Below are 24,015 nucleotides of genomic sequence, written 5' to 3'. Positions count from 1 at the left end.
ATAGTTCTATGTAGAAGGCCAGCACACGTCTGACATCTAATGAGTGATACCTCTGCTCTCGTTTGTTGGCATGCAGTTTTGGATAGAAGACCGGAAGGAATATGTCTTGGTTACTATGGAATCGTGAAAGCACCTTTGGGAGGAAGGCTGGGTGAGGACGTAGCTGGACCTTGTCCTTGAATACCATATATGGAGATTCTGAAGTAAGGGCCTTAATTCTCCGAGACCCTTCTGGCTGAAGTAATGGCCACCAGGAAGGCCACCTTCCAGGACAAGTAGAGCAGAGAACATGTTGCCAATGGATCGAAATGGAAACCCAGGAGCCTTGACAATGGCAGGTTGAGATCCCAGGGTGGAATTGGTTGACGTACCTGGGGGTACAGCCTGTCAAGTCCCTTGAGAAACTGACTGCAGATAGAGTTTGCAAAGATGGACTGGCCATTCACCCATGAGTGAAAAGCTGAAACTACAGCCAGGTGGACCCTAATAGGTGACACTAATAGCAAGTAGTCCAGAATGAATGGCACTGATGACTGTGTGGGTGAGACACCTTTCTGCGCTGGCCAGATCAAGAACCTTTTCCATTTTCCATATATATATATAGCTCTAATGGGCAGCTTTCTGCTCCCTAAAAGAACTTCTTTAACTGGCCTGGAGCATGCTAGCTCAGAGGAGTTCAGACAAGGAGCTTCCAGGCCATGAGATGAAGGGACTCAAGGTTCAGGTGACACAGGCAACCATGGTCCTGGGATATCAGGTCTGGAACCTGAGGTAGTCGGATTGATATTTCTACTGACAGGTTCAAGAGCATCATGAACCAGTGCTTGTGTGGTCAGGCTGGGGCCATCAGGATGACTTGCACTCTGTCCCATCTGATCCTTGGCAAGACCTTGTGTATGAGATAAATGGGTGGGTATGCGTAGAACAGATGACCCATCCAGAGCAAGAGGAAGGCATCTGTCAGTGATCCTGGACTGTGGCCTAGGAAAGGGTAGAATTGGAGACATTTCCTGTTTCACCTTGTTACAAATAGATCTATTTGGGAAGTTCCCCACTTCTGGAAAACTACTTTTAGGATCTCTGGGCAGCTGGACCACTTGTGGTGGTTGGAGAAATCCAAGATGATCTGCTAGTTTGTTCTGAAAACCCAGCAGATAGGAGGCGTCAAGGTGAATTGCGTGGGCTATGTAAAATTCCCATAAGCGAAGTACCTCATGGCACAGGTGAGAGGAGCGTGCTCCACCCTGTCTGCTGATATAGAACATGGCTGTTGTGTTGTCTGTAAGGACTCGCACCTGCCTGCTATGTGGGGTTGGAAGTTTTGGAAGGTCAACTGTATTAGTCTCACATTTGCCTCTACCTGAAGTCTGGACTGACCTTTGATCAGCCAATTGCCGAGGTACAGATATCTGAACCCCTTGTCTCCTCAGGAAGGCTGGAATGACCATCATAAATTTTGTGAACACCCGAGAGGCTGCCAAGAAACTGAATGGGAGCACCGCAAATTGGTAGTACAAATGGTTCACGACAAATCTGAGGAACCTTCTGTGTCCCTGAAAGATAGCAATGTGGAAATACACATCCTTTAAGTCGAGGGCAGTGTACCAATCCCCAGGATCCAAGAATGGAATGATAGAGACCAAGGAGACCATGCAGAACTTCAGTTTCTTCATGAATTTGTTGAGGTTTCGCAGGTCCAGAATCTGTCTCAGACCACTGTTGGCTTTCCGGATTTCCCTTAACAATGGCAGAATCTCCTCCACTGCTCCCATCCTTAGGAGCAATTGCACCTCTTGGGTTAGAAGTTGCTCATGAAAAGAGTCCCTGAAGAGATGTGAGAAAGAGAGGGAACAACAAAACTGAAGGATGTATCCCAGTGCTACTGTGCATAGCACCCACTGGTCCAAGGTGATACGGGCCCACACCCAATAGAAGTGGGATAACCGGTCCATAAAAAAATGGGGAATTTGGATCCATAAACTGTCCTGGTACATCATCCCTGGACTTCCCATCAAAAAGCCTGCTTTGACCTTGCCAAGTGTCTGGGGGGTGCAGGCACACATACAAATGAAGGCTGTGGGGGAAGGTTTCCTCCTCTAGCCCCTTCTCCTCCTCCTGCTATAGTCCTGTAGAACAGGTGGGGGAAGAAGCAAGCTGTCTATTGTGGCCTAGAGTGCCTTCCTCATTGGGGCTGGTGTATGAAGGCCCAAGGACTTCACTGTGGCCCTTTAAACTGTGAAGTTTGGAGTCTGTCTGATCAGAAAAGAGTGACATCCCCTCAAACGGCAGGTCCTGCAAAGTTTGTTGGATCTCGTGTGGCAAGCCCGAGCTTCTCTGCATAGCCACAGCTGAAGCCATGGATTAGACTGCAGAATCCACCGCATCCAGGGCTGCCTGCAGTGACGCCTTTGCCACAGACCTGACTTCCTCTACGAGAGCTGCAAACTCTCATCTTGATCCTGAGGCAACAACTCCTTAAATTTCAGCATAGAGTCCCAGCAGTTGAAATTGTACCTACTCAGGAGAGCCTGCTGATTGGCGATCCTGAGCTGGAGACCCCGTCAAATAGACCTTCCTCCCAAAAAGGTCTAACTTTTTTGCATCCCTGGTCTTAGGTGTCAGTCCCTGTTGGCCCTGCCTTTTCCATTCATTAGCTGCCACACCACCAAAACTATATGAGGCCTTGTGCCTGCAGAAGTCTTTTCCATCAGTACCACTATTGACAGCTCCTGTATGACCAAGGACATTGGCACCAGTAGCGCAAATCCCTCGCCGCCGCAAATGCCTCTGGCATTGAAAGTACCAGCAGAGTTGTAGGGCCTGGTGCCTCCCTCATGGTGGAGAGTCTATTGGCACTGGACTAAATGGCTCCTGTTCCAGGATTGGTCAATGGTGCGGCGTGGGTTGTAATTGTCACAGGGTGGCCAGACGCGGATCACACCCTGGCAGTGTTTCTCTACACCAGTTGGCGGGACAGGTGATTAGCTTTTGTAGGTCTTCCTTTGCATCTTCCTAGACATCGGCAATGGTGAATGGTGCCTAAACTCTTTCACCTGCACATCCTTCTTCAGCCCTGGGGATGACTGACTGTACTGAGGTTCCGTAAGTGTGGTTGGAGCGTCTCACCTTGGGGCCGGAGATGGGGAATGGCACCAGGCATCCTGAAGTGGCCTAGCTCTGATGGAGGTTGGCGTGCTGCCTCCAGGAGGCTAGAGCAGAGTCTAGCATCTCTATCCTGCTTGGTGCAGGGCTTAAGATCCCTACAGATCTTGCACCACTCCTACACATGAGCCCCCAGATACTTGAGACAGCTGGAATGGGGGTCATGCACAAGCTTGTGACAAGATTCCCAAGGCTCGAAACCCACAGAGTGAGGAATGCCTCTGTGCTGGAGATTAACCCCATTTAGTTATTTATTTAGTTAGGAACCCCGTTAACTTAACAACAGAAACTTAATTACTAAATACAGTCAACTACAGTAACTCCTCACTTAACGTTGTAGTTATGTTCCTGAAAAATGCGACTTTAAGCAAAACGATGTTAAGTGAATCCAATTTCCCCATAAGAATTAATGTAAATGGGGGGGGTTAGGTTCCAGGGAAATTTTTTTCACCAGACAAAAGACATACACACACACACACACACACACACACACACACACACAAACACATAAACAGTATAAGTTTTAAACAAACAATTTAATACTGTACATGGCAATGATGATTGTGAAGCTTGGTGAGGTGGTGAAGTCAGAGCATGGGATATTTCCCAGGGAATGCCTTACTGCTAAATGATGAACAAGCACTCCACTGAGCCCTTAAGGGTTAACTCATTGTTGTTAATGTAGCCTCACTCTACAAGGCAGCACAAATGGAGGGAAGGGAGACAGCATGGCAGACAGACAGACACATATGCTGTGTATGTGAGAGAGATATGCGCATTGCCCCTTTAAGTACGCTGACACTACTCTAAGTACATTGCCTTTTTAAGTAGATCAGCAAGTTGAAACAGCAGCTGCTGCTAGCAAGCTCCCTCTGTCCTGAGCCCTGTCATGTCCCCCCTGCTCTATAGAGATGGGGTAAGTGGGGTGCAGGAGCAGGGGGGTGGGGGATACCCTGACATTAGCCCTTCTCTTCCTCTCCTCCCCCCGCAGAGCAAACAGAAGGCTTGGGGAGCAGCTCCAAGGCAGAGGGCAGGAGCAGCACATGGCAGTGGGGGGAGGGACAGCTGAACTGCCAATAGTTGATAGCCTGCTGGGTGGCTGCTGCACAGGGAACTTAGGGGAGCAGGGAGCTGATAGCGGGGCTGCCAGTCCATCCTGGTTCCAGGCCCCCACCAGCTAGCTCCACCAGGCTGCTCTTCCTGCAAGCAGTGGACAGAGCAGGTGGTTACCAAACGTTATAAGGGAGCATTGCACAACTTTAAATGAGCATGTTCCCTAACTGATCAGCAACGTAACAATGAAACGACATTAACCGGGATGACTTTAAGTGAGGAGTTACTGTACGTACAATAAGAGTAGAGAAAAGTTGACTGAGGAGTACTTGCAACAGCAAGAACAAATCATAGTTCTAGTGACCGTCTTGGGTGATAAGAAGGAACTGAGGGGTCGGCAGGGTCTTTTATACCAGTGCTATGAATGCATCATCCAAGGGGACACCAGAGCCAACCCAATGGGTACTTGGGGCAAGCACACACCTTCATTGGAATGGACATAAGCACATCCTCGAAGAAGAATGTATTTGTTCTGTGTTCATGCACAGATCAGAGGAGGCATCCCAAGTGACGTGGCATCTGGCTTTTTGTTGCTCTCCTCTGGTCTTTCTCCAATTTGTCCAGAGTTTTCTAGTGCTTTAGCAGTTTCTTGCTCCCATTGAAGATGATGGCAACACTTCAATGGCAGTAAGATGGGCTCTGACCTCACAGGGAAAAGGGGAAGTTAATGAGAGCTTCAGCTAATCAAAGTATATACAAAGTTTGATTGAGAAGAAGTCTTCTTTGCCAACGCTTCACCCTCAAATATCTATTGGTGCCTAAACCTGGGCATAATAATTGAACTGAAATCACCCCTTATACAAACATTGACTTTCATGGTTAGAGTTTCCCTTAAGTTTAGAATTTTGGTCTCACCACTTCAGTGTAGAAACCCACCTTTTCTCCTGTTTCTTTTACAGGCTAAGTAGGGGCATTTCCAAGTGATTACAGCACATCACAGATAACCTAGCCTCCTCTCTTCTTGACTGGGCCGTTGACCTCGGACAAGTCACTAAACCTCATTGTGCCTCAGTTTTCCTATCCGAAAAATAATTTTTAGTTTACCTCGCTTATGCTCTAATACATAGAGTAGTTCATGGGTTGTAAAGAACTTTTGAGATCATGGTGTGAAAGAGGTTATTTCATTCACTTTTAAGACATTTCTTTGTGGCTCTTTACATCGAGTGAAGTAGTGAAGTTTGAAAGCATGGTGAGAATCCACTGGATATGGGAGTAGGGAGTCCCTACCAGCCAAACAGATGCAATTCAGACTATAGAGAACAAACTCAAATTGTTCCAACAGGAGTATTAAAATTCTAATCTTAATATCCTTTTGCTCAATTTCATGTTAATGTATTCATTGTTTTTTGCAATCAGAAGTGCTAGGAAGGAAGAATGAAATGGGATCAGATTAGTTTGAGCTAGTGATAATCTTGCACAGTCCTTTCATTTCCTTTTGTCTATGATTCATCATCTACCATTTCTATAGCTAATCCTAATGCTCAGTTTTTGTTGGGTGGTCGAGTAGATTAGAGATTCTTTAGTAGAATAGAGAATCCCAAGGTACAATACTGCAAGCAAGTGGAATGTGTTGAACTGAGTCAGCTCCCAGCAACCTACGTGAATTATCATGAATGGCAATGGCTTAAGCAAGATGATACTGGCATAAATTTTGCTTAAGGGACACACAGAGCCAGGACTGTAGGAGAATTTATCACCCTCCTCTTTATAACCACTTTTCATGTACTTGAAGACTATTATGTTGCCCCTCAGTCTCCTCTTTTCCAGACTAAACAAACCCAAGGGTTTTTTTCAAATCTTCTCATAAATGATGTTTTCTAGACCATAAATCATTTTTTGTTGCTCTCCTCTGGACTTTCTCCAATTTGTCCACATCTTTCTTGAAGTGTAGTGCCAAGAACTGGACACAAAACTGCACCAGAGGCCTTATCAGTGCTGAACAGAGTGGAAGAATTACTACTTATATCTTGCTTACAACTTTCCTGCTAACACAGCCCAGAATGATGTTCACTTTTTGTGCAATAGTATTACATTGTGGTCTACTATAGCCTCCAGACCCTTTTCTGCAGTACTCCTTCCTAGGCAGTCATTTCCCATTTTGTATGTGTCCAATTGATTATCCTTTCCCAAGTACAGTACTTTGCATTTGTCCTTATTGAATTTCATCCTATTTACTGCAGACCATTTCTCTAGTTTGTCAAAATCATTTAGTCCTGTACTCCAATGTGCTTAAAATACCTCCCAGCTTGGTATCATCCACAAAGTGTATTGATGCCATTCTATTCATTTATGAAGATACTGAATAGAACTGGACCCAAGTCAGATCCCTGCAGGACCCTACTTGATATGCCCTTCCAGCTTGACTGTGAACCATAACTACTCTGAGGATGGTTTTCCAAGTAGTTGTACACCCACCTTATAGAAGGTTCATCTAGCCTATATTTCCCTAGTTTGCTTAAGAGAAGGTCATGTGAAATAGTATCAGTTTCCTTACTAAATCTACTGCCCCCACTCCCCCATCCACAAGACTCTTACTTATCACCTTATTACCCTCTAGGCGCTTACAAATCAATTGTTTGATAATTTACTCCAGTATTTTTCAGGGTACTGAAGTTAAGCTGACTGGTCTAATTTCCTGCATTGTCCTTATTCCCTTTTTTAAATAGGTAGGTACTATGTTTGTCCTTATCCAGTCCTCTGGGATCTCTCCTGTCCTCTGTGATTTTTCAGAGATAATCACTATTGGCTCAGATCTCTTCAGCCAGTTCCTTAAATATTCTAGGATGTATTTCATTCTCCTGCTGACTTGAAAATATCTAACTTGTCAAAGTAATTCTTAACTAATTTCCCCTATTTTAGCTCAATGTCCTACCCCATTTACATTGATGTTCACCATGTCAGTCATCAATTAGTGCTAAACTTTGAAAACAAAAACAGCTCTTGTGCCTGTAATAAGTGTGTCTAAAAAACTACCAACTCTCCTGAACTTTTTGCCTTTATCTTAGATGCACAACTAAGATCTATTCTGTTAATCTAGAAGCTAGCCACCCCCCCCCCCCAAAAGCAAATAAAACTAAAGATGGGGCAGCTCTGACTGGCTGCCTTTATTCAGGAGGCAGGAAAGACAAGCCATACTCCTCTTCCCCAAAGACTGACTGGTTTTCTCCATGGATCCATAGGAGGATCACAAAACCCAGAGGTGGGTTGTCAATAGGGCTTGAACCCAGGACCCACTAACTCTAAAAGCATAAACCTCTATTGCTTGAGCTAAAGAACTTGCACACTTTTGGCAGAAACACTCAAACTTTCTATGCAGAACAGCCACTAGAATGGGAAGAAAGACCCAAACTGTTAATGGGGTGCACATTTGTCCTATATGGAATAAAATTAAGACAAAGCCACAACTGATCTAAATAAAATGGAAGCTCAGGGCAGGTCTGCACTTCAAATGTACAGAGGCACAGCCACGGTGCTGTTGTGTTTCTGATTAAGACTCTCTAAGCGGATGGGAGAAAGCTCTTCTGGCAGTTTAGTAATTCCACCTCCCCAAGAGGAAGCAGCTACGTCGGCGGCAAAGCTCTTCCTGCTAACATAGTGCTGTCTACACTGGCGCTTGGGCCAGTATAACTACATTGCTTAGGGGTGTGGATTATTTATACCCCTGAGCGATGCTGTTATACTCAACTAATTTTGTAGTGAAGACTAGGGCTAAGTTCAATTACAACTCTTTCCTGTTTTACAGCAATAGAAAAATCTACACTATTGACTAAACTTGAATAGATTGTCCTCTAAAGGAAACTGCTTTCATTTCCAACTCTGCCCCTCCCAAATCAACTTTTTCTAGTACTATAATTCACATGGTTTCTCCGAACTGTTTGTTTTGCTTTTGGCTTGCAAAATAAATTCTTTGAGGCAGTTAAATGCATTACTTTAAAAGAATCCACAATGCAAAACATCACACGCCAAAGATTATTTGGAATAATAATGATAAAAACCAGGTATACTGATCTCTGCAATGCTATGCGAGAGAGTTGTCGTAAATCAGAGAGGAAGGATGGTTCTGTGGTTAAAGCATTGAAACTTGGATTTCAGAGCTCTGAGTTCACTGCTTTGCCACATTCTTCTAGTGCAACCATGGGCAATTGGTCACTGTGCTTCAGTTCTTCTTAGAAATAGGCATATATTTCTACTATTTTTATTTAAAATAGCATCCACTATGTGCTAGGCACTTCCCAAACACTTAAGGGAAGCCCTGACTTCATGGGAGTGTCATGATAAATTCACTGACATTTGAGAGAGACAGATATTACAGTGATGGAGGCCAAGTACGTACATGGATAAATTCTTTTCTATTTCTTGAAGTACTTATTGCAGGTATAACACCGCTTGTTTGGCATGTAAAGCTGGACTGGGACTGGATTCTCTCAATACACATTTGCCACACTATTTGTAACTTTATTCTGTGGTAGATGCAATAAAAGATAATGACATTTCCTTCAAGTCAGAAGAGTTTTTAGTGGACAATTTGAAAAGAGTGTAATTTTATTACAGGTAATTTTAAAGTTTTTTATACAATACTCCAATGCAAAAAAAAAAAAAAAAAACTTTCCAACAGTTTGCTCTCCCCTTTTATTCAGACTAGTCTAACTTTATTTGGACCTCAAAACAGGGCAATGTGTCTTTCAATGACTATAATAAATAATGTTTGAACATCTAGATTATATGTTGCCATTTGCATGTTAAGGTATCCCCGACGGGCAGCTTTACTTCCAACTCGATTAGTAAAATTTGCTCTGAGCATATTTTGTAGCGACATTATCTTTTCTGCAGTTTCCTCTAAGTCTTGAATACATTTGATTATTTATACATAGCGAAATCGTTACAAATTCATAATCATGCAACCACAATACAAAGAAATCAGTCTTGTTTGTTCCTTCAGGGTAATGCTACAGAGCTAACATTTACATGAAATGTTTCAATGGCTCAGTTCAGCCTACGCTGAAACTCCCTGGAGGTCCCAACAGATCAATTTAAGAAATCCCAATTCCTGGCACCAAATGATTAATCCTCTCACCACCACTCAAAACCATCCTCCTGCTTCAATTTTTCCCCACCTCAAGAAGTACAGTAAACTCAAACACAGCAACATGAAGATTTCCAGCTCTCCAAATGAGAGTTAATGTTAACCTTCTGACTTGCATCTCTTGCAACAGTTCACTTTTTTAAAAACATGGATACAACACAGAACATTTGCTGCAGTTTCTGTAGAGAGTTTTATAACCCCAATATAATGCAAGCAATTAGGTTTGGTTTGTTTTTCTTCACCTGCAGGGTTACACAAGCCTGTTACACATGAATACAGCAAACCAACTATGACTGGTACAACCCTACGTCATCCAAAACTTACAGCCATGTGTTTCAGTTCTTAAAGGCTCCACATTTACTGGCTTTAGCAATGAATTCCTTTAGCAGGGGGCCATCCATTTGCCAAAACGCTGCAGTCTGTGTCACTTCCGTCAAATGATTGACACAAAACTTAAAGCAGAATTCTTCTAAATCCTAGACACAAAACAAAACAAAAAGCCTTTTTATTAGCTTTGGTTACATCATGAGACAATTTAGAACGAGGCTCAAATGCTTTACATATCTTTTGTAATTACAGTGGAATTATAAACAGATTAGAGAGCTACGTACATACATTATCCCAGCTGTTCTCAACCTACTCCATATTGTGCCCCACATTGCAACAAAAAAATAGAACCTCCAAACTAGCCATAAAGAAAACAAGGTGCTCATGACCCTTTCAAACATGTTCACAACTATCAGTTTGAGAGCCCATGTACTATTCAAAATAGCATATATTTTACTTAAGACAGATTGAACTGCCTCATCTCACCTCAAAAGTTTCCCCTACTCTGGTTAAGTTTGTAGACTAGATTGGTTTTAGCTATTTCAGAGGAAGCATACAGGGTGGAAGTTATATCTACATTCCACTGACAGCTAATGGAAAGATGAGTAAAAGCCATCTTTGAAAAATGATACCCAAGACTGCACTGAGAAAATTCAGTTCTTCCATTTCCACATTAAAGCCTGGTCTAAATACAAAGTTGCACTGGTTTCCCTAATGGAGTGATGTTGCACTGGTTTAGAGAAAAAGCAAATTACAGCATAGTATATCTAGATGGAGAGGTCTTTAAAAAAAAAAATCTATAAAGTTCATGCAGGACACCTTTATATCCACTAGGAATAAACCAGTACTGAAATGGCTCTATTTGTTTCTCATGAAAATATTTAGCAGGAATATACTGGGCACACGGCAGCCCAAGTCCTGTACTTTAATTCTACAACTCACTAAAGTCTGATCCACTATTTATAGTGCCTTTCATCTAAAGATCAAAGAGTGCCTCAAACAATTCTCACATTGCACCCACATGGTATTAATATTACACACAGTTACTAATTCTGCAGCCCACAGCAAAGTCAGCCATAAACCCCAGATGTTGCCAGATGATTAAAGTAGCCAACTGTTCCATTTAGAAAGGAACCTTCTCTTTCATGCTACAATTCTAGGTTCAGATAATCTGTTATACTAAGGACTACTGCATTGTATTTAAGTATATCCCCCTCATCCCGCCTCTCCATGGAGTAGAACGTTAATGTGACAGACTCCATCTAGTCTAGTCTAACTTCAGTATCCAGCCTACTGAATATATAAAATAGTTTTAAAGACAGTCAAGCCACTTACAATATGCAAGTGTGATTAGGTAAAGCCATATTTGCATTTTTGCACTCTAGGCCAGGATGGAAAGTTAGCTCATTGTCACCAAGTCAACCTTTCTTGACACAGCAATACAGAAAATGTACTGGTTTAAGATCAGGATCTCTGGAGCTGCATGCATGTCTTGGCTTGTGTTGTGTCTGTGTAATAACAGGTTTATGAAAGGCCGAACATAGCTGTGAATTTTTATAACAAATGGACTAAACCGATTTTAAATAAAAATTCATCACGTACACATTTACTGTATTACAGTACTTTATTAATAAGATTCCCATACTCCAAGTCAGAGTAACAAAAATACAAGCAGAGTTATCATTACAGTAAGAGACTTTGGAAAGTTCAGAATTCTGCAGAAAAATTAGATAAGTCATATTTGCACACTGGATCATGAAGTAAAACCTCAGTGTATACAGTGATAAATGATAGAGGCACAAGATACTTCTAGTGATTAGTTAGCTACAGGGAGAAATTGGACCTACAGTAACTCTGGCCATTACAATTCAGCCAGTCAATCCCAGAGAAACATACTGTCCCCCAATACTGGAAAAGTATACAATTTCATGATATGGAAGTATTTTAAATAGATGATGCAGTTTTAACTGATGCTTTCTAAAGAAAGGACATCCCAGGAACTAACTTCATTACTAAAGTCATCTGAACTTGCCAGTTAGCTTACTGCACATGCAATTATAGATTCTAGAGACATTTAAAAATCAGTCTTCTGAATATTGTAGATGCCCAAGAAAAGCACAGAACCACAGTTCAGTGCCTTTCATCTTTCTTTGGTTTAGCTTTTACACCTGACAATCAGTAAGGCAGACTGTGTACACAAACCTCAATTAGCAAAAGGCAGAACATACATCCTGCAGCAGAGTAACTGTTTCTTCCCCCACTCTTTAAAAGGGAGAATTATAAAGGCACATGGGAAACACATTCTACAGGACTATTTCACCCTTCACCTCCCAAACCACATTCATGGATGTCACACCTGCCTTTGTGAAATTAAAATAGATAACCTTCCATTTAAAATAAAAAGCTCTGTATTGTGTCTATTATCTCCAAAACAAAAAGATTTGAAATAACTTCATCTGTTAAAAGAATTGCTGTTAAGCACAACTGCACATGGATATGTATATGCATTTTGGTTGCTACAAAGCACATGATGTGTGATCTATGAAGCAACACACTTTTCTGTAAGAGTGAGCAGCCTATAGAAAACAATCAAGCTGCAGCAGAGTTGCACATTTGGTAACAAAGGCTAGTCTGAGTAACAAATGCCAAAGGAAATCAAGAAGTAAATACCTTCAGGACCTGCAGACCCTAGGAGAGTAGTCTGCCAGCTGATCTGATTAAACAGCAAAATAGGTAAATATTAACTTCATAATGAGAAAATTGTCATTTTTATCTCCCCTTCATATACCACTTGTCTGACTTCATAGTTCAGTTAGCTGGCTCCATGATGAGCTTTACTTCCTGCCAGTTTATTCCATTGTAGGAACAGATTTTACATCGAAGGATTGAAAATGTTTTGTACTTTGATTGTAATCTGATTTTTGTTATTAAATTAATGAAATAAACTTATTTCCATTATCAGTTCAGTAATTAAAGAATTTGGATGTGGTCATTCTGGATGTATACAACATTTGATGCCTGAATACCCAGACACAATTATCTTTCTATTTCAAGAAATGTAGTCTCTGGTTCCCAAATATTTAAATGAACTACGCACTACATAAAAGGAAAATGCAGTTTAAATTCAGGGAGGATAAAAATAAATTCAAGAAGTCAAGATAAGCCTATTTAATTTAAATCTGATTTAAATGGAAAAATAGTTATTTTTAAAAAGAAAAAAAAGTGTATTTAAAATTATATATAAAGTTATGACAACCTATATTAAAAGCTTAAACTTAATAGAGTCTATTAAAATAACTAAATTGAATACAAATATTAAAGCAGTACATATTTGCTGCCAAAACTTTAAAGAAAGCCAAACCAGTGAAGTTGGTAGAAGTCACTGGCTAAAACAATATATAACCAGTTTGTTGAAGCGCTAAACCAGCTTTGACAGCAGTACAGAATTACAGGTACAGAGGAAATTTTTCTTCATTTTAGTTTGTTCAGCTCAATGCCTAGTTATTTCAAAACCGAGACACTGATTGGGAGTTGGAAAAAACAGGAAATATCGTTTTCCTCTTCCAGTTTATGAATAAGAACCGCCATGAGAATGGCTACACCACTTACTCAACATCTAATTCATTGTTTGTGCCCTCAGAAACCATACACCAGAAGAACAAAAACCAGGTGAGAGGATGAGTTCTACTAATTCTAAAATCTTGAAGGAGATTGTCACCAGAAGAACAGTTTATTTCACTAACTACAGATAATACTTCCTTTGTTGAATAAATCATTGTTTTAAATGCAAAACAGGTACTGATAGAAAACTTATGTTTTCTTACGCATTTAGCACATTTAAGGTAGTTTCATTTAACTAATGAAAAGCAATTTTAAATTACCATTTTTGTGCATTTTTAATTGCATTCCGACTTCCAACCTAATGCAGTTTGACACAGTCATGACTAAAAAATTAATCTATTGACTAAAAAAAAAAATCTATGAAATATGTAAAGCATCATTCACCATTTTCTAACTTAATAAAAATGCAAAAATTAAGACAGAATACAGTTATTTTAAGATACATAATTTCTTAAATAAATGTGGATATCTATATCTATATCATGTACCTTTCTGGTGAGTAGAAAGTACCACATTTAGTGTAAAGGCTATATTTAGTTGCAAATCAACATTTAATAGTTATCAACCAGTGAGACTCAATTTCTTTAGGAAAGAAAAGTACAAATGCAAAACAAGATTAATCAAAGTTTCCTGCTTGCTGATTTAAATTGGTGATTAAAATTGCTTTGATTTAAATCAATCTACCCTGAGTACAAGATAATGGAAGTTTCCATGGCACCAAAAACTCTGATGTCTCTATTCAAGCGTAAATCAAGAGAGAACAAACAGGTGCTTATTATGTCACCTACTTCTAAACATCTTTGTTAACAAAAGTTCGGACACAGCTGTCTGTACCCTCCCATTAATAATATTACAAGAAAAATCCCAAACACATGAAGAGGATTTAAAAGCTGCAACTTGTACTATGTACATATTTAAATGTATTAAGCAAAGATTAGTGTTATAAAACCAATCAGCAGGACTTTTAGAATCTCCAAGTTTTGCTTTCTTTTTAAAGCTTGCCCTTTATTTGCAAGGTAATATTTTCAGCCTCTAGATAGAAAGTTTTCAACACAGAATTTTTTTCCAGATAACATGGAGCAATCCATCATGAAGCTAGGTAAAACAGCATAAAATAGCTACCATGAACTAGACAATATGAAAGTTACTGACATTGTGCCTCATTCTATGGCTTGATTAAAATAAGTCGTGTGTGTGTGTGTGTGTGTGTGTGTGTGTGTGTGTGTGTGTGTGTGTGTGTGTGTGTGTGTGTGTGTGTGTAGATATAGATAAAGTGCTAGTTAATTTGTCTACTAAAAGTTTAATACAAAAATATGGCTTTCACTCTGAACAGAATGGCTACAAAGTCCAAGGAACAGCACCAGAACTCTACCGTTCAAATTCTCAATGCAATGAGCAATTTCCCCTCAATCAAAATGGAGATAAAAAGCTGTCTGCTATGCTCCATGGTTCTGGTCAAAAAGAGGTAGTCTATTTAGTGAGTTTAATCTTTAGAAGTTTACCTCTGCATCATATCTCACTGCAGCAGAGAGCAATGAAAATGCATTTTCCACAGTAATTCCTCTCTTGATAATGTGTTGACACAGTTTTTTCAATCTGTTTTCACAGTAAGATGTGGCCAAATCCAAAAGTCCTGAAATTAAAATATTATATTAGCCACTTTCAAACTCTGCTTTTACAGCATCAAGGCAAGCTCCACACTGCGTCATTCTCCATGTGAAGTATGGTCTGTCTACACTGTAGCTGAGAGCCTACCTCCCAGCCTGGGTAGACACGTGCTAGCTGTGCTTGAAGTAGCACACTAAAAATAGCAGTGTGGACATTGCTGAGTAGGTGGTGAATCAGGCTAATCACTCACATGAGGACCAAGGAGTTGAGCAAGTCCAAGTTGCCACCCAGGGCCGCAACATCCATAATGCTATTCTTAGAGTGCAAGCTTGAGTGGAGCTAGTGCATGCCTGTCCCTCCCCAGGCTGGGAAGCACACTCCCAGCTGCAGCACAGCCATGCCCCAACACGCAACACTATATATCAATTAAATTGGGCGTTATTCAGAAAATCAGCTTTATTGACATACAAGAACAAACAGAGGCCTTTTCACTACTTTAAGCCCCATTCCACTAACGCTTACACAGGAGCTTATCCCTAAGCACAAGTGGTTCCACTGACACCAACAGGACTACACACATGCATAAAAGTTAAGTACATGTGTAAATACTTGCAAGATAGGGGCCCTGGTTATAGAACAGGGAAAGTATCAAGTGCACAAATTGTTGCTATAAAAAGCTAGAATTTAACTCAGAGCTTGTCCACTGTGCTGGGTAAAAATTACCCCATTACAGGGACCATACCCAGTATAGTATAGTATAGTATCTGAATTTTTTTCTTGAGGTCATTTCAAAGCAAAATTGATTCCATTTAGGAAAAGGGATGAATGCTTGTTTCTGAAGAGAAATGTAAACACCTCCTCTACCTTTTACTCTCCGATACTTGCTGCTCAATTTATTCAGAGTTACACAGCACTATTTCTGTAGCAAGTCATTAACAGAGTTTACTTTAGTTGTGCTTTAAAAGTAATCACCATGAAACTCATCATATGTATGGTCCTAAGACCAACATGCACCATTTATTCCCCCACTTTTTTGTCCATTTATCGAATCACTGGATTTATCATGTAATTTGGCCAAAGAAGGCTGTTGCTACCTATAGCATCTTCAGGTGGCAGATCAACGCTGTCTGTATATAGGTACTCAAGAAAGGCACGATACACTGGGTAAGAAAATTGGTCTATTTCTATCACCTCCTTCATGTCCTCATTCCAATATGACTGGAACATGGTTCTGAAGTGTTCACATCTAGAACAGGAAGGCAGAACATTTATCTGGCATACCATGATATGATACATGAACACTATATTAGAGACCATTTGAAATAAAGCTTCCCTTCATTTTCTCTACAATAAATTAAGTTCTTTAAATACAAATGTCATTAAATACCAAAAGGGTATGTTCTCTTCCCAATACTGGGGTACATCAAATGCAAGTAATATTGGTGCATCAAGAGAATAAAGCAATTATTTTGTATGTGATACAACAAATGAGAATTTGAAAGAAAGAATTAAGTTTTGTACACATGGAATTTAATAAAAGGCTTTGGTAATTTTTTAAATAAAGAAATAGGCCCTTGCTGTGAAGTCTGGATATTGATCCACACTCGGAAAATGTTAACTGGTATTTCGGTTCAGCCCCTTCTCAAATTTAGAATGTAACAATCTCATTCTAATAAGTTACACTTAGAGAAATAAAATGTAAAAACAGCATGTCTCGTTCATGTGTATTCAAAGTCAGTGCAATTAACTATTTAATTATTTATCTTTTTTTTTTTTTTTAAAAAGATCTGGTAACTGTGTGGTGATATTACCCGAGAAATTTCTAGGACAGCTACTGGCCCATGAAAAATAGGAAGACATCAACGCACTAATTCAGACAAATCCCCTCATTTCTAAAGATCTTTGTGTGTCAACCTCATCCTTCCAAGCAGTCCAAAATACAAGCTTAAACAATTTCAATAATAGTGAACAGTCTTAAAAACCTTCGCTTTTGATGGCACTGCAGATGGATTTTTCTGAGAGGACAAGTTAACTGCTGACCAAGAAGTCATGAAACATGACCACTACCTGATCTTTAGAACAGCTTTATGAACATGGATGTATTTTCCATCTACGCGGAATTTTAGGTCTGAGGTTTCTGGACTGTCAAACTCTTTCTTCAGAGACTCAGCTACTGTTAAGGAGTCTTCATGCTCTTAAAAAAAAAACACCAAAGGTTTTGAAAACAAAATACATTCTGCCTAATACATACATTTGCAGATTTCAGAGTAGCAGCCGTGTTAGTCTGTATTCGCAAAAAGAAAAGGAGTACTGGTGGCACCTTAGAGACTAACAAATTTATTAGAGCATAAGCTTTCGTGAGCTACAGCTCACTTCATCGGATGCATTTGGTGGAAAAAACAGAGGAGAGATTTATATACACACACACAGAGAACATGAAACAATGGGTTTATCATACACACTGTAAGGAGAGTGATCACTTAAGATAAGCCATCACCAGCAGCAGGGGGGGGAAAAGGAGGAAAACCTTTCATGGTGACAAGCAAGGTAGGCTAATTCCAGCAGTTAACAAGAATATCAGAGGAACAGTGGGGGGTGGGGTGGGAGGGAGAAATACCATGGGGAAATAGTTTTACTTTGTGTAATGACTCATCCATTCCCAGTCTCTATTCAAGCCTAAGTTAATTGTATCCAGTTTGCAAATTAATTCCAATTCAGCAGTGTCTCGTTGGAGTCTGGTTTTGAAGCTTTTTTGTTGAAGTATAGCCACATTTGCAGAGTGGCTTAATTAAACAGGCTAGTTTAAAGAAGTTTAAAGAAAAGATGGTCACTGGGTAACTGTGTCATGTTTAGGAAGTAAATGTCTGGCAGATCTATGTTGGTAGTCCTGACTGGGGTTCAGTGTTGTCAGCACCCATTTTATGAGCCAATTATGAGAGCATAACATCCGATAAGTGTGTCATGAAAAATGAGGTTGGTACAACAGCCTTGCAACTGCTACCAAGGAAACTATTAAAACTGGAAAACGATTGGAAAACTATTAAAATTGTCCACTTGAGCAAACTCCCAAACTGAGTTTCTTCAGCATTTGGACAGATCCTATGCAGGTCTGGAAAACAGATTAGATTAACCTTCCTGCGAGGAAGTGCAGTACATCAGACCGAGCTATGGGAGGGGGGCGGGGGAGTGTCCTCATGTATTATGCCCAAGCTAACATTGCTCTCTAAAAAAATAGTCAGATTTACTTTTTAAAACAACAAAACTTATGTTAGCATTTGTGAAAGGTGCTTGATTAATGGGGATTGAAGTCCTCCATTTACCTATTAAAAAAAAAATATGTACAACAGTCAGTAGTAGCACAAGCTTTCAGAGACTTGTGGCATTGCAGGAAACCTAACTATGAGCTTAGCAACCTTAACTCTGCTCTCCATGAACTGGCAAGAGCCCCTTGGAACATATTGCAAGTATGTTTCAGCCAAACCTGCCCTACAATGAGAAGGCATGGAGGATGATTAAGTAAGTGTGTCATTTCATGTGGTGTGCTGTGCTCCACAATGCTATTCTTTTATTTATCTGAGTGCGCTCCAACTGCCCTTCACTGTGTTAGTGACAGCTATGCTGATTGGTGCAGGGATTAGTAGCAGCAAATTGCCACTGCTCATGGTGTGATAGGAGAGGTGCATCTGCACCCAAAGGAAACAGACCCTTCGTTTCTATGCCGAGTTGTGAGTCATGCAAGCAGAGCAGCACAGTGGTCTATTCTATTCTTCCCACGGTGGATTTCTAGCAGCTAGCAGTCCAGTCGCATACATGACAATGGTAAGTGCACATGTGGATTTTAGAGCACTTAAACATTGATTGCTAAACAGTAAGCTGGTTTCACCCTTCGCTACTGCGGAGCTCCCGCCCCACTAAAATATACAGATTCTAAGAAAGCACATTTTCAGAAGGTGCAAATATTTATAAATCAAACCAAACCGGAAATCTGTTCCATACAAGCATTAGATTTTTTGTAATGTAGCACTGCATAACATGTGCCAGTTTGCTCTCACCTACTGAAAGGAGGCGCCACATCACAGCAGGAGTAGAAAAGCAAGCAAACACATCATCAGTGCAAGTGAAGTGAGTGAGGTGAGGAAGAACAACAGACTGGCCACGGCACTGGCCCCACATATACACTTGGCCACCTTGGGTCTTGGCAGCAGAAGTGTGAGAAGAGTGGCAGGCTGCAATCTCTACAACCCTGGGAAAAGAAAAAAAAAAATCAAAAGAAAAACGCAGTTTGTCTACAACATATATTTATAACCACAGAAGCATAAAATTAAAGACAACCTAATTGTGTTAGTGGGAAAAGCAGAGAATATGCTATTTGTAGTCCTGTGTTTTCTTTTGGCTGGGTATCACTTCGAACTGAACAACCTTCACATAACCAGATTCAGTATTAACTTACCGAGATATAAACCAATGCAATATCAGATTACAGTGACGTTTACAGAAAGCGATATTCACAAGTCTTTCAAGCAACATTCTTCAGACCTCACCCACAATAGGCACTTAACAGGCAGAGATTTCTAAAATAAAGAGCTATCACCCGATATCGCAGTACACATAAGCAAAATCTACAGATAAGCATGAAGAAATTACGACATCTATATTTTGTAACAAAATATAGATTTGAGAAGTAGCCTGGAAAGCTATTCCCAAATTAATGATGCATGTTCCAGGCCTTCTGTCTCCAAATAGCACTTTAATAAGCTAGTTCTCTCATTTTAAATTAGTACTAGTGCAGTGAAAATGCCTTTTGAAGCAAGCACTTCAAATACTTCACTAAAGAATCTCCCAGTCCCTCTTTGGATGGGCTCTGATATTTAGACAGAGATATAGCTTGCTGTAAAACATGCCTTTATTTTTGGCCTCACATGTTGTATTTAGTTCCTCCCCACCCCCAGTGTTTAAAGCCTGTTTGGAAAAAACAACAAATTGACAGGATCATCATTTTAAATATTCACATTATTCAATAAGCATATTCTTTAAAAAAAAAAAAAAAACACCAATCCTTTCACAGTTTTTAAAAAAAACCTATGTCCACAGTGTTTTAAAGAACTGCAGGTGCTGCTGTACACTTACCGATTCTGTTCTCCCTTTGCTCAAATAATCCCTAAACTGTTATCTGAAGTGAAGTGATTATATACAAACAGAAGAATCACATTCCTGTTAAAAGAATTGCAAAGACATATCCAGAATCTCTGTTCAGCTGGTGAACAGTGCCACAGAAATGAAAAGTTGTGAGGGAAGTTCTAGAGTTAGTTTTAAAATAAGCTGGGTCTTCTTGTTTTTCCCCCCATGTTAAAAATATGCATACCAGGGTTTCAGGTTTTTTCCGCATTAAAAAAAAAAAGTCAGCGGAGGACAGACGAATAATTTCCAATAAAACCCAGTTTTTCTTCTGTATATCAAAAGTCAGTATCCCAATAGGACAATCTAGGAGCAGCACAAATATCAGATTATAGTGCAGAACTTGTCTTTCAGCGTAGACTATCAGGTGGTGAATCATCCTGAATTTTGATACTTCCATTGGTAAATCCAGAGTTTAATTTATAATGAAAGTGGCGCTGGTGCACAAGCAATTTTTTTTTACATTCATAACTGATGCAGCAAGCCCGGAGGTGCCGGGGCTATGAACTGCCAAGCCCAGAGGTGCCAGGGCTCAGCCCTGGCACAAATTAAGTATTCAGTAAATCCTAAATTTACAAAGAAAACACGTTGAGTATTATTTTACACACAATCATTGTTTTACTTTAAAAAACAGTATTAAGACCCATCAGATACCAAGATTTTGGAGCATCACATAGGATCGTCAGCTGGTAACTCCAGCAATTTAGCATGTTGCCTCTTCTCACTCCCAATTCACCCCCCACAATACCACCACTATAACCTCATCTTTACCAGGACTGCCCATCCCAGCCACCAACAGCAAACTCTCTCAACATTAAAATGATTAAATTCTGTTAATAACTCTTCCTCTCCTTCTGAGGTCACAACCACTCCTTGCCTTTAAATCCATGCATGACTCCACTGTGGCCTCAATTATCTGTGTTTCCCCAACTGGACTCCACCAATACGGACACTACCCTATTTTTTGTCTTGCCTTATCTGCGCCCTTGTTCTAGAATATAAGCGCCTATGGTCAAAGGTGGCATGCGTATGGTAGAGCAGTAAGCACACCACCTTTTCTTTCTTTGATAAATAGAGGTCCTTTACCTGCTGGACATCTGCACTCAAATCCTTTCCTTCAAGGCTGCATCTCCAGGTTAACTCAGACTTCCTTTTAAGCTATTAGGCTTCACCCTGGATGTAAAACCCAAATTCAGTGATACACCATACTTATTCCTTGGGACAGCATGGCACGCTGCTTCAACAGGATCTGCTAGTAGCCTCTATTAGTAGCATTTAGCATAGATGGCAGATTGGGTAGTATGTATAGACAACAGGAGCAGCAAGCATTAAAAATGTATCCCACCAGAAAACACTGTTACATAGGCACTAACTCCAAGAAAGACTAGTCAGGTAAGTTCAGTAGGAGAGGGTAGATTCATCTCAAATTTAGTACCACAAATTGCTTTTTCTGGAACATTTTTTCCATTTTATCATTAGCAAGGCATTATCCACTTTATATTTCTGAAAGGAAGACTTTTTAAAACAAAAAACACATGCCTGAAGATATGATCAGTTGTGAATTTAAGTTCTCCATGCACCTCACCTGAACCACTATTTAAGAGAAAATAAAACCCTATTCTGTTTTATATCTTTCCTTCCACCAGTGTTCTCCATCATCCAATTTAGTTTCTGATTCTGTATCACTTCAAGTACTTCACAACACACACTATATTCTACCATCTTTAGTTTTGTTGAACTGTTAGAAGGCTCAGTACTGAGAAGCTTTGTCATCTCACATTTATAAGATGCAAAGACATCTTATGAATGGCCTTGGTTTCCCAAATGGAAAATTTAGCTGTATAAAGAAAAAGCAGCCAGATGCTGACTGTTTGCCCATTAGATAACTACACAAATAGAACTAGGTAGAATGATAGCAGATCACTTATTAAAAATTGACATAAAAGTCTAAGTGTTTCTGAGTTAAGAGGAACTTACTGAACACAGGTGTTGGCTTTGACTACAGAATCTCAGACAGCTGACTTTCTAGTGAATCATCACATACCAGGCATTTTTTTTAAATGTAGGAATCAATGTAGTATAAAAGCTTGGCACATATAATCCAAATGTTTTGATTAGAGAGGTCATTGGTGGAATAGCTTGTTGAAATTAACATTTGGCCTCCTTGTCCATTACATCTCTGCACCAGATATGTATAGAATATACATACTTTCCAAGGTTAGCATAGGAGCCACTACAAATACCAAAAGTGCCCTGTCTAGAATTTAGAGGAAAAAAGGTAGGATAAGAATATGGTATAGTACAAGATTAACAAACAATAGGAACAAATATCCATAAAGCAAGACACCTTTCTAGAGTTACAAACAGACTGCATAATGCATGCTCACACAACCCAATCTAGAAATAGGTTAGCTGTAGCAACATTACCTTTCTTTTTCCATCATGATCTGCACTGGGCTTAGCTGGTTACTTTTATTGCCAGTTCCCAGCTGCCCATAAGTGTTAGCTCCCCAGGAATAGAGCAAACCCTCATCTGTTAGTGCTAATGTGTGCGCATAGCCACAGGTAATCTGTAAGTAAATTTACAAGTGGAAGACAAAATTATTACACTCATTACATTAATCTGTCTGAAGTACATTAAATACCTCCACCAGTCTCCATTTAGGACCAGAAACTGCTATTTTCTGATACTTAAAGCTAACATGAAATACATTAGCAATGAGTACTAGAAAACCCCAAGCACTAGTAATTTAGTGTTCATTGGTTAATCCTCACTGTTTGCTGCAATTCTTCACTTAATAAATAGATTTAAAAAAATCTAGTAACATTCTTTGTCCACAATAGCTAAACAATTGGTCCAAGGTTTTTAACCTTGGACTTCTTTGGAGAATCCCCTTGTAGTCTCTCTGACCTCTAAGTTAGAAATTTCAGTAATTATTCCAGAAACAGCTGAATCTTTCACACTAGACAACTAAATAGAACTTTTCATCCCAAGATCTCAAAGTTCTTTACAAACTGTAAGGAACAGAGACTTGAACAGCCCTGTAAAGGGGGGGGGGGGGTGTTTTGTAGAGATAGAGAAAAAAATTGGGTGGGGTCACAATCACTTAGCCTTAGTTATACAAAAATCTGATGCAGTCCTAACCAGATCTCGACTCCTAGCCCTATACTTTCACCGTAAGACACTTCTCGCTAGCCTTTCACTCCTAACCCACTGTCTAGAGAGGATATTAAGACAAATCCTTTGAACCTCTTAGTTTCCCTGTTCTTGATCATTCCTTACAAGCTTGCCCACTGTACCTCACTTCATCATGCCCCACAATATACAGAGATGGTACCTGCATGATATATTGTATACATAGTTTATTTACATTATTCAGCAATGAAGCACTTTGACACATTCACGAGGTTATAAAAAAGTAAGCATTACAAAAATTGTCCACAATATCTTTCAGCTTTAATTGATTTTACAAGAACTAGAACACTGAAATCCTGAATTTAGAAACGTGCTTATGACTCAGATTGGGTGAAATTTTTGGAGATGTATACAATATTAATGCATGGTTTACTTCTAAATGGACTTACCTGAAGTACACATACACCGTGTAATGCTGCCACTCTACAAGGTGTGAGTTGATTGCCATTGTTTCCCAGACCTAGCTGCCCATTACCATTGTAACCCCAGCCATATACCTAGTTTAAGAAAAACAAAGATTAAGCTACCTGTTCTGTTTGTAGGAATACAGAAAATATGAGTTGTAACCAGAGACAATAGAAGTCTGTGGAGAAAGTCCCTTGAGATAATGTCAAATCTTCACAAACCTAACAAGGGGAAGGGGAATGGAGATGAGGGCATATTATATTAATTTGATCAATTTCTCCAACTTCTCTATTCTCTAGGTTTTAAAAGAAAGTTTGCTTTTTAA

The 24,015-nt window shown here is 39.9% G+C and overlaps 1 protein-coding gene and 1 long non-coding RNA gene across 14 annotated transcripts in view; one reads left to right on the top strand and one right to left on the bottom strand.

The window, feature by feature from the left end:
* The window catches only part of RCBTB1 (RCC1 and BTB domain containing protein 1), a 67,576-nt gene that overhangs the window by 14,277 nt on the left and 29,284 nt on the right, over positions 1-24,015 (bottom strand). For 8 of the 13 annotated variants that reach the window (XM_043504494.1, XM_043504493.1, XM_043504496.1 and 5 more), the window contains 7 exons: positions 23,675-23,782; positions 22,517-22,659; positions 18,967-19,157; positions 16,982-17,108; positions 16,009-16,160; positions 14,809-14,939; positions 8,800-9,834 (listed from right to left, as the gene is read on the bottom strand). In XM_043504494.1, the coding sequence (XP_043360429.1) occupies positions 9,694-9,834; positions 14,809-14,939; positions 16,009-16,160; positions 16,982-17,108; positions 18,967-19,157; positions 22,517-22,659; positions 23,675-23,782 (993 nt within the window). In that variant the 3' untranslated portion in view covers positions 8,800-9,693. Of the gene's footprint in view, positions 1-8,799; positions 9,835-11,020; positions 11,194-14,808; positions 14,940-16,008; positions 16,161-16,981; positions 17,109-18,966; positions 19,158-22,516; positions 22,660-23,674; positions 23,783-24,015 lie in introns of those variants that run through there. The other 5 variants (XR_005288453.2, XM_038368487.2, XR_006277723.1 and 2 more) reach the window with 4 other exon arrangements.
* LOC122457944 lies at positions 11,192-14,722 on the top strand. Its single transcript, XR_006277726.1, has 2 exons — positions 11,192-14,506; positions 14,569-14,722. It is a non-coding gene; the product is annotated as an uncharacterized LOC122457944 (long non-coding RNA).

The sequence above is a fragment of the Dermochelys coriacea genome, chromosome 1 (genome assembly GCF_009764565.3).
Source record: "Dermochelys coriacea isolate rDerCor1 chromosome 1, rDerCor1.pri.v4, whole genome shotgun sequence".
NCBI classification, from domain to species: Eukaryota; Metazoa; Chordata; order Testudines; family Dermochelyidae; genus Dermochelys; species Dermochelys coriacea.
The sequence above is the reverse complement of the archived record's forward strand: the minus strand, read 5'-3'. Positions and strand labels throughout refer to the sequence as shown.